Source organism: Rhamphochromis longiceps, linkage group LG13 (genome assembly GCF_057381845.1).
Source record: "Rhamphochromis longiceps isolate RC_006_pf linkage group LG13, R_longiceps_female_GT1.1, whole genome shotgun sequence".
Taxonomy (NCBI): domain Eukaryota; kingdom Metazoa; phylum Chordata; class Actinopteri; order Cichliformes; family Cichlidae; genus Rhamphochromis; species Rhamphochromis longiceps.
This window is the reverse complement of record NC_140569.1, coordinates 4,742,807-4,758,489: the sequence shown is the minus strand read 5'-3', so window position 1 is coordinate 4,758,489 and position 15,683 is coordinate 4,742,807. Positions and strand designations below refer to the sequence as shown.

At 39.3% G+C, this 15,683-nt stretch overlaps 2 protein-coding genes across 2 annotated transcripts in view; one reads left to right on the top strand and one right to left on the bottom strand.

Annotated features, from left to right (window-relative positions):
* nrg3a (neuregulin 3a) overlaps positions 1 to 15,683 on the top strand; it is a 356,064-nt gene that overhangs the window by 144,775 nt on the left and 195,606 nt on the right. The gene's annotated exons all lie outside the window — the stretch shown is intronic.
* LOC146655254 (uncharacterized) lies at positions 3,191 to 3,799 on the bottom strand. The gene has a single exon (XM_085427249.1). It carries the CDS (start codon positions 3,797 to 3,799, stop codon positions 3,191 to 3,193), a length of 609 nt encoding a protein of 202 aa, XP_085283375.1.

Sequence of the window (15,683 nt, the reverse complement as noted above, 5' to 3'; positions counted from 1 at the left end):
GTTAAAATGAGCAGACATTGACTCCTTTTACACACAAATTTGAAGCATGGTGCGGATTTGCAAAGAGTACTGTTGGGAGAAAAGATTGTGGTTGGTGCAGCAGAGCTTGAAAGCGTTGCCTTAAATGACAGAGGTGATGTCAGAGTGATCTCATGAGGGAAAAACGCATGACTAATGAGAAATCAAAGTGGGATGTGTCATATCAGACTGATGTAAAGCCTTTAGGGGTATGCACTGATATCACATTAAGAGGTATTAGAAAACAGATTTATATGGAAAGTCTCATGTAAAAAAGCTTGAATTACCCATTCATTCTTTTTTATTTGTCTGTAGAATTTTACGAATACACATGCAACACAGCAATAGTCACACTGAACTCACAGGATTCTGACAAAAACAATTCTGGTTTTATCCATCAGTGACACACACATTCTGATGATTCACTGTATAGAAATTATAAAGAAAAAATATAAAAATATAAAAAAGTTTGTTCACACTCACACTTCCAGTAAAATAATGCAACAAAACTAATTTGATAGCAAATTGATTGGAAAAAGCATTGTGATTCCACCAACCAGCTGTTTTATTACACTACAATACACAAATAGTGCATGGTCAAAACATTGTAGAGTTAAGACTTTATAACATAATGTCTGTGTATGAGTAGATGTAGAAAAGAAGAGCAAAACCTGTGTTGATGTCTTTTTACACTAAAATAGCTAACTTAAAATGAATAAAAGGTAACTATTGGTCTTTTTTCCAGCACAGAAAATTTAGAAAAATATAAAATTATCCTATCTTATCCACCTATTCCACATGGAGTAGGCAAGGCAAGTTTATTTATATAGCACAATTCAACAACAAGGTGATTCAAAGTGCTTTACAGAGACATTAAAAACAAAAACAAATAAAAAGCATGATTTAAAATTGATTTAAAAAAACAAAACAAGAAACAAACAAAAAAACCAGTATATAAAATCAGAACAGTAGATAAAATCAGCAGTTAAAATGTAAGTTTTAAAATTTAAGCTTAAAGTGTGGATTTGGTGTTTTATTCAAATGCAGCTAAGAATAGGTGAGTCTTCAACCTGGATTCAAATAAACTGAGTGTTTCAGCTGATCTGAGCCTTTCTGGGAGTTTGTTCCAAATATAAGGAGCATAAAAGCTGAATGCAGCTTCTCCGTGTCTGGTTCTGACTCTGGGAACTCATAAAAGACCGGATCCAGATGACCTGAGGGATCTGGAAGGTTCATACTGGGTCAGGAGGTCACTGATGTATTTTGGTCCTAAACCATTCAGAGCTTTATAGACCAGCATCAACTTTAAAGTCTATCCTCTGATAGACAGGCAGCCAGTGTAAAGACCTCAGAGCTGGACTGACGTGGTCCACTCTTTTGGTCTTAGTGAGGACTCGAGCAGCAGCAGAGTTCTGAATGAGCTGCAGTTGTCTGACTGATTTTTTTAGGTAGACCTGTAAAGGTGCTGTTACAGTAATCAAGCCTACTAAAGATGAATGCATGGACTAGTTTTTCCAGGTCCTGTTGAGACATCAGATCTTTTATCCTTGAAATATTCTTGAGGTGATAGTAAGCTGATTTTGCTATTGTCTTAATGTGTTTTTCTAAGTTTAGGTCTGCATCCATCACTACACCCAAATTTCTCGCCTGGTTTTTGGTTTTTAGGTGTATAGATTGAAGTTCTCTGGTGACCTGTAATCGTTTTTCTTTGGCACCAAAGACTATTACTTCAGTTTAGTTTTTGTTTAGCTGGAGAAAATTGTGTGTCATCTGCATAGCTATGATAGTTTATTTTGTTGTTCTTTATAATCTGTGCTAGTGGGAGCATGTAAATGTTAAACAGAAGGGGTCCCAAGATGGAACCTTGGGGAACTCCACATGTGATACCTGTCTGTTCAGATGTGAAGTTACCTATTGATACAAAGTATTTCCTGTTGTCTAAGTATGTTTTGAACCAGTTTAGTACAGTTCCTGAAAGACCTGCCCAGTTCTCCAGTCGTTTGAGTAATATGTTGTGGTCAACTGTATGAAATGCTGCACTGAGATCCAGTAAAACTAGGACTGACATTTTTCCACTGTCTGTATTCAGACATATGTCATTAAACACTTTGGTCAGAGCGGTTTCAGTGCTGTGGTTCTGTCTAAGACTTGACTGGAAGGCAGAAGTTTATTTTTGGCAGCAGATGCTATTTCCTATACATATATAGACAGTTGGAGCCTGGGAGAGAAACAGCAAAGCAGACAGTCTGAAGCGGCATGAAAGCAGGAGGTGGGTTGCAAAGTGGCTTGTACCTGTAGACTAACTCTGTCCAGGCTTGAATAGTGTTAACTGTGGTATCAGCTAATGTGGGCTATATCTAAAATAAATGGGTTTGATGTGTTTGATGTGGTCACAGCTAAGTGAACAAAACCTATGCTTAGTTTTTCAGTGGAAGTCCCTTGTTCTCCAAAACTGTGTCCTGTGAGTAGTACTGTCTAATGATCAAGGCCAAGAAGGACTTAACTGAGCTTCAATTTTGCTACAACATGATGACCAAATATCCTGTTATTTCCAGTCTCCACTACTACCATTGTACAAATCTTTATTTAAATAGTGACAGTGCAAGTCCTGGAGTAAAAACCGAGATGGTCACTTTTTCAAGTTCAAGTTCAAAGTTTATTCGCCACATGCAGTGGCAGGTTGCCCTGCAGTGGAATGAACCCGCCCCCCGACTTTACACATACAACACAGACATCACATGGGGATACAAGTCAGAGAACGGTTGCATTACAGAAAAAAACACTGAAATGTACACTACAGTGGGAAAGGTACAAGAAGAAAAAAAGAGACCTCTACTCATGCTGGGCTACAGGAGGACAGCATGAGAACAGGAAACAAAAAAAACCCTCCTCTGCACAGAAAAGCACATAAACGTCCACAGTACAACATTATAGAGCACGTGACCAGCAACAGGGTTGGGTAGGGGATAAGGAGTAATCCCAGGCAACACAGCAGTCATCCTGCCACTGCGCCGACTCTCCAGCGTGGGCCCAGACCCGCCTCGTGTTCCCAGGAGGCAACAAGCATCGAAGGCTCCAGCCTTCGGCCTGAGCAGCTGGCACCGTGGTGTCCATATGTTGAATATTGTTGATTTCTCCTTTATGTGAGCAGCTCCGAATTTCAAGCTATTCTTTAACACTCCGACACTGGTCTCTCGATCTCCCGTTGGAGAGCCGCGAGCCTCCCCATGATGGTATCAAACTTCTGTTCCGTGGTGTTGTCATTCTGTTGATTCTGAGACCCCACAACTGCAGTGAGCCGTTCTGTGATGTGATCCAACTTTCGCTCAAGGGTGTCATTTTGAGCAGGCCTCTCTTTGATGTATCCCATCATACGCTCAATGTTGTTATTTTGAGTCTTCACGGCAGCCGTAAGCGTCTCCAAGGTGTTAACCATGCTGCGTTCGTTGTGAGAGGTCGCGCCTCGTCCCATCGCTTCAATTCCAGCGGGCAGCCTTGGGGGGGTTTGAACAGCCGGTTCTGCTCTCTTATTTCTCCGATAAGTCAGGGCCAAGCCAGCTCCGATCAGCAAGAACCCTGTTATCATGGTTCCGAATAGGTAGATATCTTCAGCGTCCTCGATCGACAGTCCCGCCAGGCACGTGACCCTCCAGTTCTGCCACCCGTCCATCGTGTATCCGGCACGGAAAGTCCCTCCAGGGCACTCGGGCTCTCCTGGGCCCAGACTTCTCGTTGAGAAAAGAGTGTCAATAGCATTCAGAGACCAGTTGATCAAATCCATAATTCTCTTTTCGGTTTAAGAGAACGACAGTGCGAGAGTGTTCCAGGGAAAGTAATACACATGAGACAAGGCAAGGACACAAGAGGCTAAGCAGGGAAGATAAGGGTAAGGAGGAGAGGAGAAAAGTGCGACTGCCTTCGCTGAGAGCCAAACGAGATTATTTTACTGTTATTATGTTTCCTAAAAAATGACTTCTCACATTATATCAAGCTAATGTCTTATGGCTCCAAATGGCCCTAATCCTGAAGCATCCTGTGAATGAACAGGACTCCTTGAGTTCTGGGGTTATTTGATAAAGCAGGGCTGTTTGAAAGCTGGGTCAACCATGTGTGATCGCTAAATGAAACCAGGAAACTGAATGGAACCACACTTGTATCTCGAGTGATGTGACAGTCAGAGCTTTTATTTTCCTTGTACAAGACAGGAACCTAATATATATACCTAAACAATGCTGTCACAAACACGCCAGACTGAGGATTAAAAAAAAAGTTTGTGACAAACAGAGAAAATATCAAACCATTGAAAATAGAGAGGATCAGTGCGTTTGTCTGGATGACAAATGATGTCTCACACTTATCGCTGTAGGAAATCAAACTATGTCAGAGAGCACAGAAATGATGACAGAGCACAAAAGAAGTTTTCAGGCTATACAGACATATCAAGAGAAGACTTTTGAACAGTGTAACATTTGTAGTGACAACAGTGTAGTGTTATATTTCTGAAGGGATGAATGGAAACTAAACACTAGAGGACTTAGGTTTAAGATTCAGAAAAGCCTTGTTTTTTCACTGAAGGCACTACATGAGTTGTAGGACAATGAACACTCAAATACAATTTGGATTGATATGAAGTACTACTTGACTTTTTGCAGAGTCAGAATGAGTAACACTCGACGTGAGCGTGTGTCACTGGCGTAGACTCAAACCACATTGTTTGAGAACAACAATACCTCACGTTGAAATCAACGGAACAATGCAAAATATTTTGGGTCCAAAAAGCATAGTATGCTACACTTCTACAATGCATTCATCATTTTAGTGATGGTGTATACTGTCCTTTAGCAGCTTAGCTCAGTAGCCAAAATGGAAGTAACAAGATCCTGTCATAAATCCAGAAAAAGTGCTGGGACATCAGCCATAAAGGTGACAGGTTAAAAAAAACATTCTGGAACAACAGCATGAGGAACGAGACAATCACAGTCCACCCATTCTGTCACTCAGACTGTAGGATATATTGATGTAGAGTATACAGGATGGTGCGGATAACTAAGTGGACTAGTTCTTACATAGTTCTTTTCTACTTTTTTCTACCTGACCACTCAAAGCGCTTTATACAACGTGCCTTATTCACCCATTCATACAAGCACTATTCTATGCTTAAGTGCTTTCTATCTAACATTCACACACTTCCACACTCCGAAACCGCAGGTTGCTTTCTTTCGTAGGGCTATTTGGCATATCCCACCCCAGTGTGTGGCTGCGTGGGACATTTGAGGAATGGCAGTACAATGGCTAATATGGACCACTTCAAACATATTCAGCTTCAGTCTGCAGGAATCTTTGTTTTTAGTCTTTTAGAACTTGAGCAACACACCTGGAATTAATTTATTTTAGTTTCATTACTGTGAAGACAAGATTCACTTTGGTTTTACAATGTGATGAAAACAGTCAGTGAGTTGTAGACCACAAGCCAGATGGACGATATTGGCAGTGGAGCCTCTGCAATCTTTTTTAAAACTCAAGATCACAACAGTCTCACAAAAGGTTTTGTTAGATTTAGGTCCACTAAAGAGCCACTAAATTAAAAACCAGACAATGTCTATGATAAATGTATACTCTAAGTGTTAGGTTATACTTTTAGAGCACTAACTTGTGTTATTTATCTTAAATTGATTCTGCAACTGGATAATAATTTTTTTGAGTCCAGAGATTCTATTAGTAGCAACTCAAAGTGTGTGTGTGTGTGTGTGTGTGTGTGTGTGCGTGCGTGCGTGCGTGCGTGCGAAAGGTGTGGAAGCTCCTGTGTGTAGTGCTGTGAGCATGTGCTGTGTGCAGTCTGAGCCTAAACCTCCACTGTGGTCATAGGAGCAGCCTAATGGTATTTTCCATTTCCTCGCTGTGGGAGACGTCTTTATGGATAGTGTGTGTGTTGACTTCCATTGAGGATTCATGGTCATGGCCATGAGGGGAGAACACTGGATGTGTGTTTGTGCATGTGTGTGTGGTGGAGTTGATGTGCTACTACTAAATGTAATGATATGTGAATGAACGAATGGAAGAATTGCTATAAAAATGACCCCCTCACCCACCCTAAATAGCCTAAAAAATCACCATTAACCATTTAGCAGCTTAGACCAGTGCAAAGAACAGACAGATGCATAACCATCCTCAAAGACTGCATGTTATTTGCGTATAAATTTAGCAAATTAGGTAAGATTTTAATATAAATTTTGCATCAGTTAAGCAGCTATAAAGCAATAAAGTAGTATATCTCTGACTTGTTCCTCTTTATCTGGATAACATTTTCTGCATAACAAGAAGTTATGCAACTTAAATAGACAAAAGTTGTATTCTGGTGGCCACTGACTCTAATGTATATTGCATGATTTTCCACCTTATAGAGTTTATAATCTCCGGCTCGTTGTGCAAGAGAGACAATTTGTAAACATCTGCTGTTTACTGCTCTTAACATTGATTTCCCATTGAAATAATCTCTCTATACATGAGATTCTAGGAGTGTAGATAACCATTAGTGAGAGGTAGAGCTGGGGATGAGAGCAAGAGAATGGTTATAAGCTGGAAATAGCTCGGATAGAGTGAAATTCAACGAGCAAAGAAGGGTAGACAAAAGAAGCGGTGGATAAATGGGAAGAAAAGGGGTTGAGTTCATGGTATGCAATTCATGACCGCCTTCTTTTATTTCTTGTTGCATTGTCCGTTTACATCAATTGTTCAAAATTTCGTCTTATTCAGATGAAATTCTGCAGGTGGGAATCACAGACAGGAGATCTAACTGGGAGCTTTCCATTTCTGTTGCACCATCTCTCTCCCTTTGTGGGGAGGGGATCAGGGCCAAACAGAGCAGTTGGAGCAGAGATAGATGAAATCGCAGTGTGCCTCACATTGCTACCCTTCCCTGACAACAAGATTAATTTTCACTCTTCAACCATGATCAAAGTCCCTTGCCAGCACCACCTCTTCCTCTTTTCATCTCTCGCCCCCTCTCTCCTTTCTGCGGAGGATAGTTTCAGAAAATTAAAATTAAAATAGATTGTGAATGAATACACTACCTCATTGTAACAGGAATGAAACTTTAAAGCAACACATGAAGCTATGGGACATTTCACTCCCTGCAAGAGCAAAGGGAATCAAGAAATGAAGGGTTACTGCGCAAATTTTACTTTTTTCATTTTGGTAATTATAGGAGACGCTGTGCCTTGTAAATTGATATGTTTCAGTGAGATAGACAAGGTCTTGGAATCATTAAATCTACTTGTATTACCTGAAAAGCCTGTTTTAGACAGAAGTGAACGTTTGACAGATAGGATGCATGTAGAGGAAAATGCATTAGTGTTAAACTCTTTGGAATATACATTTTCTTTAAGTTTAGACCCTCAATGCAAAAACTGTCAAGCCCCCAGTGATGTAGTAAAAGACACACATCCCCTTTGTGGATGCACCAGGAAGGACACCTGGTGTAAACCTCTGCCAAATCAAACATGGGGCACTACCAGCTGTGAGACCCCTACGGTGAGGGATTAGCTGAAAGCAGCTAATCGTTTACAGGCAACCATGTGGCCTGTTTTTAAATTTTTCCCTATATAATATTTGTCCAATTCAAGAACGGAAGAGATTTATTTAAGGAGGAGAATGTTTGGTATAGCCACTTGAAATGGCATCTTTTAAACCCACAGTGTTCCTCATCTCTCCAGACCAAAGAAAGGAAGTGAAAATGAGTCTTTGAAAGACTTTAGGTTTGACTGACAAGTTCTCACCATTACTGTTACAGAGTGAAATCCCTCTATCCTTTCATATATTGGTTTTAACCTTATATATTCTGACAGTGATGTTATTTTGCGCATATCTCTCACCCATTGTCATTTTCTCTTCACCTCCTTCCATCTCAGCCTCCAGCACATCTGGTTGTGAATAATAGAACAGCTCTGCAGCTCTTTGGCACGGTACACTCTGTGTGTGTGCGAGCTCTTTAGTGCATACATGTTATACGGTGCATATTTGTACAGTAGTTTACAGTAATGTATGCTGCTCATGTGCTATGTGTGCTATTTCGCATCTGCATTGAGTCTGTGTTCTGAAGGTGAGGTGATGGTGAGAAAGCTCTATTCAAGAAGAAAACACATATTTCTCTTTGGGACCGTCAGCGTCAGGAGAATGGCAGATAAAACAGAGGAATAGAAACTCACATCTTTTCCAGAGCTGGAGAACAATCACAGTGGGGGATAAAGAAAGGGATGAAACTTTTAAAATCTTCAGCTGAGTCCTTTGCTCATGGTTGAAAAGTGCTAGTGTGCTTGGCTATTTTGCCCTTTAGTTTAAATCTCAATGCTTTGGCTCTCTAATCCCCTATTCCCCCCACATGCCCACAAACCAGCTTCGCTCTCCTATTGTTTAAATCTGAGTCCCCTTCAGAGATGGATCATGTTTAAACCCATCTCAGAATGGCATGCTTGACATCATGGTGGGAATTTGGGACACTGTGGTGCGAAACAAAGAAAATACTCAAATATATGTACACTGCGGTACTTAAAGAACTAATGAGCTTTGTGTAATCTTACAGAACAATTATAAAATTGACTTTATCTCTTTAATTATCCAAGTAATGCCCAAAGTCTTTTTACTAATGTATTATAAAAACTGAAACTTGTATTCTTCTATTTAAATAGTTAAAAAAAAAAAATTTAAGTGCCAGCAAATCAAGCTAGTGCCTTGCTTCAGGGAAAGAGAGCGAGTGCCGAGAGGCACACAGCTTGACAAAGTGAATGGTCAATTAAAAATAATAAATAATAAAAGTGATTGAGAAATTATTGGTAAGCTCCACGTTTTGAGTCCTGGGAAAACTGGAAAAAGCCCAGTTAAAACCACAAGAAGGTTGGCAGCTCTGCTGCAGCTGTTAGAGGTTTGCTTTCAAATGTCATGACTTTAAATGAAATATTCTGCAACTCTGGGACAGCAAGGGAATGGCTTGAAGATGCAACAGACATAATCTAAAGTCTTGTTTTAGCCTCTTTTTTTATTAGACTTTGTTAAAGTCAAGCAACACAATGCTTGACTTTAACAAAGTCAAGCATTGTTAAAGTTCTGACTTCTCAGATATCAATCAAGGACCTATTCAGGAATCACTGTTAACCAGCAGAAACACTATGTTTACTGCTCAGAGGAAAGTTTAAGTACCTGTGATTCTTCACTGAAACTTACATTAGTAGACAAACTTTTCTTGGGTAATCTTCTGTTTTTATCATATTTTCAATGGTATTTTTTCGTTCACCTGTCCATAGCTTCTTGTTCTTTCATTTGCCCAAGGAGTAAGTAGATTTTCATTTCTTTCCCCCGTGTTTTGAGTTGTGCTTCCTCTTTGTGGCAGCAAAAGGCTCAGAAATCGATCAGTTCATAAAAGGGTTCCCTTCTGCCGTGTTGTTATTGATGCTTTTCTATTAGGGTGCCAATGGATAGGGATGTGCTTGTATTGCCTTTGTTATGAGCTGTATTTGGGTTGAAGTGTGTGCAGCAGACAGTGTGTTGGTAAACACTGTATTCATCTGGAAAATTCCTTTCATTTCAGAAAACTCCTGCCTTGGCAATCCAATATAGCCAAAGGAATGTGTGGAAACCTTTCACTTGGACTACAAGATTAGTGTTTGTACCACCAGTTCTGTACTAGCAAATACTTTTCATGTGTCATAGATCAAACACGAGTGCACTGCTTGTCTTTCATGATATTTTTTTTTTTTGGTTTTTCTGACTACACATTGAAAGTCATGTATCTGTGCATGCCCGCCACAGCTTCAAGCACAATTACTGACCATTGTTTTTTCTAACATCTTCACTGAATCTACAAATAACAACGAGCATGTTAGCAGCTATATGGGTTGATAAGCTAATAAGAAGAATAACTTTATCCAGTTATTCAATTTGCAGTTAAAAGTACTGTTTTAATGAGGAAAAAATAATGTAGAGAATTTTTAATAAATACAGGCTAATACTAGTCTTATTCCAAAGCATCAATGTGTATTTCAAAAACATGGCCCCTACTAAATGTAAAACTAAAATTCATAGTGGCGATAATGAGCTTACATATGAGGATCTGCTGTAACTGAGTCAAACTCAGTATTTAATGATTTTGATGAGAGTAGGCTTGTGGAAAAACACTGACAGCCATGCTTATGTTCCAAAATATTACTTTAATTAGCTTTATTGTTTCTAGTCATCATTGTTTCAGCTATTAATTTGATTGCTCTAAGAATACAGATGCTATTTGTTGTTGGAAAAGCTGTGAATGTGAGCACCAACTTGTGGTCCTGACCTCTGAATAGTTGTGACTACAAAGTAAAGCTGACTTTAATAGTTTGACTTCACTGCTTTCAATGAGCAGATTTGATATAACAACGCATAGCTGTGAAAATACAGGTTTAATTCCTGTTTTAAAATACCACATATTACACTTGGACTGACACCAGTATGATGTGTCCTTCAAAAGGCTCAATCTCACTGAAAACATAAATGCTTCATTTTCTGCTCTTTTCTGCTTTTTGAGGATAGTTAAAGGAAAGTTAACAGTTCCAACTACAGAGAAAAACAATCTCCCTTTAAAACATCTCATTAAAAATGTCAGTATGAAACTTATTATTATGGTAAAACTTTTTTCAATTATTTATTTTTTTTCTCCAGTTAGTAGACAGGAAGAGCAGTCTGTTATAAGCTTTCTCCCATTTTTTTAGCTTCTTTTTCAAGAACCAAAGCCCATGTGGTGACGTGAAATACTTAAAACCGAGTATGCAGATGCTGAGCTAACCAACACTTGAGTTATCCATATTTGTAACCTATATACAATATTAAAAAAACAAGGTTAGTAGATGTTATAAAAATAGTGATAGTTTTAGACATCTAGTAAATGGAATTTGAAGCTGAACGTTGTACATTTTTATTACTATTATGCAGACAGCTGTTAAGAAATTGGAGTTGATGTGAAGACCTTGTGCAGTCAAGGAGAACTGATGGAAGAACTGTGACTGCATCCAGAATGAATGAATTTTTTTGGAGATAAGACATTTTCTGGTTCACATCCATTGACAGTTATAATTGTTTGGTTCTACAGTCAGGGGTGCGTGAAGACTGCAATGCTGATATGCCTCTATGGAGCAGAAAAACCTCTACTCTAATGTGTCAGTATTTACATACTGTAGTTATCGATGTATCTTGCCCATGTGGGATACAAGGATTTCCTTTTTTTTTTTTACATTTAGGGCATATAACACTCTTTCATTTGCTGTTTTCCTGTTGTTCTATCAATTATGAATAATGTGTGTGTGTGTTGTAAAACGTAAGTGAGTGACAGGTAAATCCAAGTTAGTGTAGTTTCTGATTCTACGACTTACAAAATAAACACTTCCCATGCAAGCGATAACAGGAATCTGACAAACATCCATTCAAACAGCTTCTGATTCGATATTGCACTTTCTGCATTTCCAACCATTAACCTCATCAAGTGTCAAGTATATTTGATAACAATTCTCAAAAGAAGTCACAAAAATGATGATGGCACACAGAGTCACACAGAAACATAAAAAGAGACACCTGACTATGTCAAATCAAAAATCAGATTAAACCACCCATACAGAGCCATGAAACCTTCCAGAGAAATACAAAATTTCAGGTTTTGGGTGTATAGCAGCATAACCAGATAATCCCAACGTTTTAAAATGAATCTTCTGAAATGGGGAAAGGAAAAAAAAAAGCAGAGTGTTTGCTTGGAAGTTAAAAAGAGCTGTGGAAGTTAATGATTGCTCCATCTTTCCCAGCTGCTTGTATGAACAGGCAAATTACCTGTGGGATTAGACTAATTGTAACCACATCTTAGTGATTTCTCAGAGTCAGGAGTCACTTTTAGTGCTAAAAATACTTTGTGAATCATTACCTTTTTTTAGAAGTTTCCCTAAATTACCCAGCTTCAAGGTGCTTTTATCCATTGTGAGTGTGGCCCAATATTTTCTCAGGTGAAGAACACAGCACTGATTGATCAGCGTGAATGTGTCATTTATGCCTCGTAAGGATGCAATGCCTTTCCAAGGCGATGCTTTGCAAACATACTGTAGATAATCCACACACGCGCACAGCTTCATATTATATCACCTATCATACTTGTGGTGTTTTATACTGTCTCCCTTTGGGTGATTCAGTCTTAAAATTAACAAGATCTCCTCCATGGTCAGCTGCTCTCTGAACAAAGTGACAAGGTCTCTAATAAATCAAAGTATGTGTGTCTGCGAGATACTTTGACCAGTTCACCAGCTCAGATAACACTATATAAAAAAATACTAACTGTTGCTTGATGGCAGCGCTCCTTTGACTGCACTAGAAATAATGAACTGGGTGGCTGAGATTGTTTTCACCATGCTGAGTTTGAGAACTTGAGCCAGTCGGCATGGTTACACATTGCCCATGTTGCCTTGCATGCAGTAATTTAAAAAATATGGTGTATAGGAAAAGAAAATGGTATTTAAAATATAAATTTGTATTTTATGGTGCCATATCAGTCAAACAAGACAAAAAGCAGAAAGGTGTAAATGAAATGAGAAGGTCAGAGTGACATTTAGAAAATGAAGTCAGAAATTATGGCTCACCAAAAGTGTGTAACTAAGCGCGGTTGTTAGAAACCCAGAGTATTATTTGAATTTTACTTTTATTCAGAACTTTAAATATTAAAACACTGCAGCAGATTGGATAAGCTATAATTTGGTAATTTGGAGGGAATTGTTTTAACTTCTAAATATTATCTGAATGAAACTGTGGCGTAAGATAATATCCTGTTAAATTAAAGTGTTGATATTTAGATTTGTTATACTGTGAATTTTTTATTTACCTTTTGGTAAACTACAAAAAAAACAACATAATGTTAAAAAGTGTTTTAATTCTGTGCTTTAAAAATCGAAGCTTTTCAGTATAATACTGCCAGCTGTGTGGTTTTACACAGATATCAGATGAATCTCAGGTATATCTAATTACATATCATCATCCTGCCTCTTCCTGCCTCTCTCGAAATGTAACAGGGCGTTGAAATTGTTGTAACTCTCCCGATTTTTTCACTTCACAGTTATTGCAGTAAACAAACGTCTTGCTGTACTGAACATTTTAACAACTGCCCTGCAGATGAACACTCGTTACATGTGATTAATCACTAATGGACTCTTGGAAATGATGGCCCCACACTTGCTAACAGTGTGTCTAATAAAAGTCTAAAAATGCTTTAATAACACTCAAATGTATCAAAATGAATGAATTTGCAGAAAAGAGTTCATACTGTAAGTGTGCAAAATGTATTTTTTTTATAGCAATTGCTTCTAGTAAGTGGCTGTAGTGAATAATGTCTATAAATGTGAAATTAAGTGCACTATGTGAGGTGTTGCTGCTGAAGTTCAGTTGAAATGTGTCATGATGTGGCTGGCAGGAGATAACGGCTCAGTGCATTTGTCCTCCATTCAACCCTTGAAGTGTAACACTGGTCAATCACTGGCTCCAGATGCCTATCAGGTAGTGTGACTCATCCATTTCATCATCAAATTGGATGGCTGCATGGCTACAAGCAGGTGTTTCCTAATGAGTAAGGGAATGGTGTAAGGCTATTTATTTCTATATTTATTTATTTTTTGTTTTTTCCTCTTCTGCTTCCTCTCTGTCAGTAATTCGATTTCTGGGTGGATTCGCAGATTGGCTTTGCACCAAATCAGCGTCTGGCAGTAGCGATGTTGCCTGTACATTTTCATTGTTCTGGCAAATGTTCTAGGAATAGATATGCTATAGCTGCTTCTGTAATACTCTCTCTGTAGATCTGAGAGTTTGACCTTATAAACCCAGCTGTAGGCACATTGTTATGGTACTACTACTGTACTTCAAAATCAGAAAAACAATATAATCTGTTTTGGTCCTTATATCAGTGCGCACATGAAAGCCTTCAACCGAAAAGATATATAGCCAACAACTCCAGCACTTATGTAAATGTCAGCATTAATAACAGCCTGGCAATTAAAATGAGTAGTGCCATATGAAAAGGCTTTAGCGAAATTAATTGGGCCATGTGATATAATGTGCAATGATATTACTCATACAACCTTTTCATCTTTGTCCTTTGCCCTTGTTCATCGCTTTTTTGTCAATTTTTTAGCTGTGAGAACATTGCTCATACTGAGGCTACTTGGAAGAAGAAGGAAAAAGAAAACATTTAGTGTGCCAGAATAAAAACTTGTAGTCATTGTTTATTGAACCTAAACATGTATGTGAAATTGATCCAATACAAAACAAAGGCAATAGAAGGGACTTTTGGGCATAGTTGTAGCATGTTTTTTTTTTTTTTTTTTTTTTTTTTTTTTAAATGACATCAGAAACAGCAGTATGCGACATTACGTGATGGCAGAGCTTCAGTTCATCCTTTGTCATTTTTTTTTTTTTTTTTTTTTTTTAATAAATAGGACAGGGGGAATGAATGAGAGAGAGAGGGGGAGAGAAAGAAAGAAAACCAAAGGGGAGAAGAGACGGTGAGAAGGGGGGGGAAGAGAGAGAAAAAAAAAAAAAAAAACTCCTGGGTCACCTGTATGGAGAAAAAAAAAAAAAAAAAACAAACAAACAAAAACAAACAGAGGAGACAGCAAACAACAAAGAGCAACATAATAATAGAGAAAACAAAGCACCATCACAATAAACTAGCTAGTCATAGATATCAATATTTACTAAATAATAAACGATATTGTGCAGCACGCAAGATAGACAGCGCACAGTGTGCTTTGAGGCAGCAGCCAAGAAAGCTTTAGTCCGCGTCTGTGAATACCCATGTGTGCATACCTGTGTGGATCAGCATGCTTGCATTCCAAAGGTTTCTCCATGTAATGATCTGCTAGGGAGTGTGGGGGGGGCCACAGCCCCGTCCTCCAGGGTGTGAAGCGGGTATGGAGGAGATCAAAACTCCAGACATCCAGAGGCCCCCAGAACACAAGAGACCATGGAAGACCAACAGAGGGGCAGCCGCACCACTGTCCCAGTAAGAGCTGAGGAGAGTCCCAGATGAGGGCTCGCCCAGCAGCCGCGGAGCAGAAGTCAGGGGGAGTTGCAGTGACGCGCCCGTGAGCTCCGCCGGCCCCCAGCTGCGCCTGAGTGACCGAGCCCCAGGCCGAGAGGCCGGGGACACCCCACCTCCAAAGGGGCCCGAGCGAGCCCCAGGCCCCAGGCCCCGACAAGCGGCCGCCAAGGAGTGAGCCGGTGTGCACCCGGACGCCCACCCCCAGACACAAAGAACCACCAACACACCGACACCTGAGGGAGTCCGCCACCGGCAGGGGAAGTGGTGGTGGGTGGAGATAGGCCTCCAAACCTTGGAGGGCCTGAGGTGTCCCCAGAGAGGTGGCGTTGTAGTTGTAGCATGTTGAAAGGCTATAAGGCAATCATTGTTACATACTGAAATAGGAGGATATATGCTCATTTAGGTGTCATATATATTTGAACTCCTCCAGCTATCAATCATGAAAAATATCTAAACTAGTCCCTCCAAGTCCCTGTAAACCTGGTCAAGTTTAAATAAATTAACAGTTAATATTGAAATAAATATTTGTAAATGACTTTTGAAAATTGATCAGGAAAACTACACAGCAAATAATTTATAG

Bases quoted from the DNA above. Each gene is read 5' to 3' on its own strand.
- LOC146655254 (XM_085427249.1), bottom strand. From the start codon at position 3,799: ATGGATTTGATCAACTGGTCTCTGAATGCTATTGACACTCTTTTCTCA.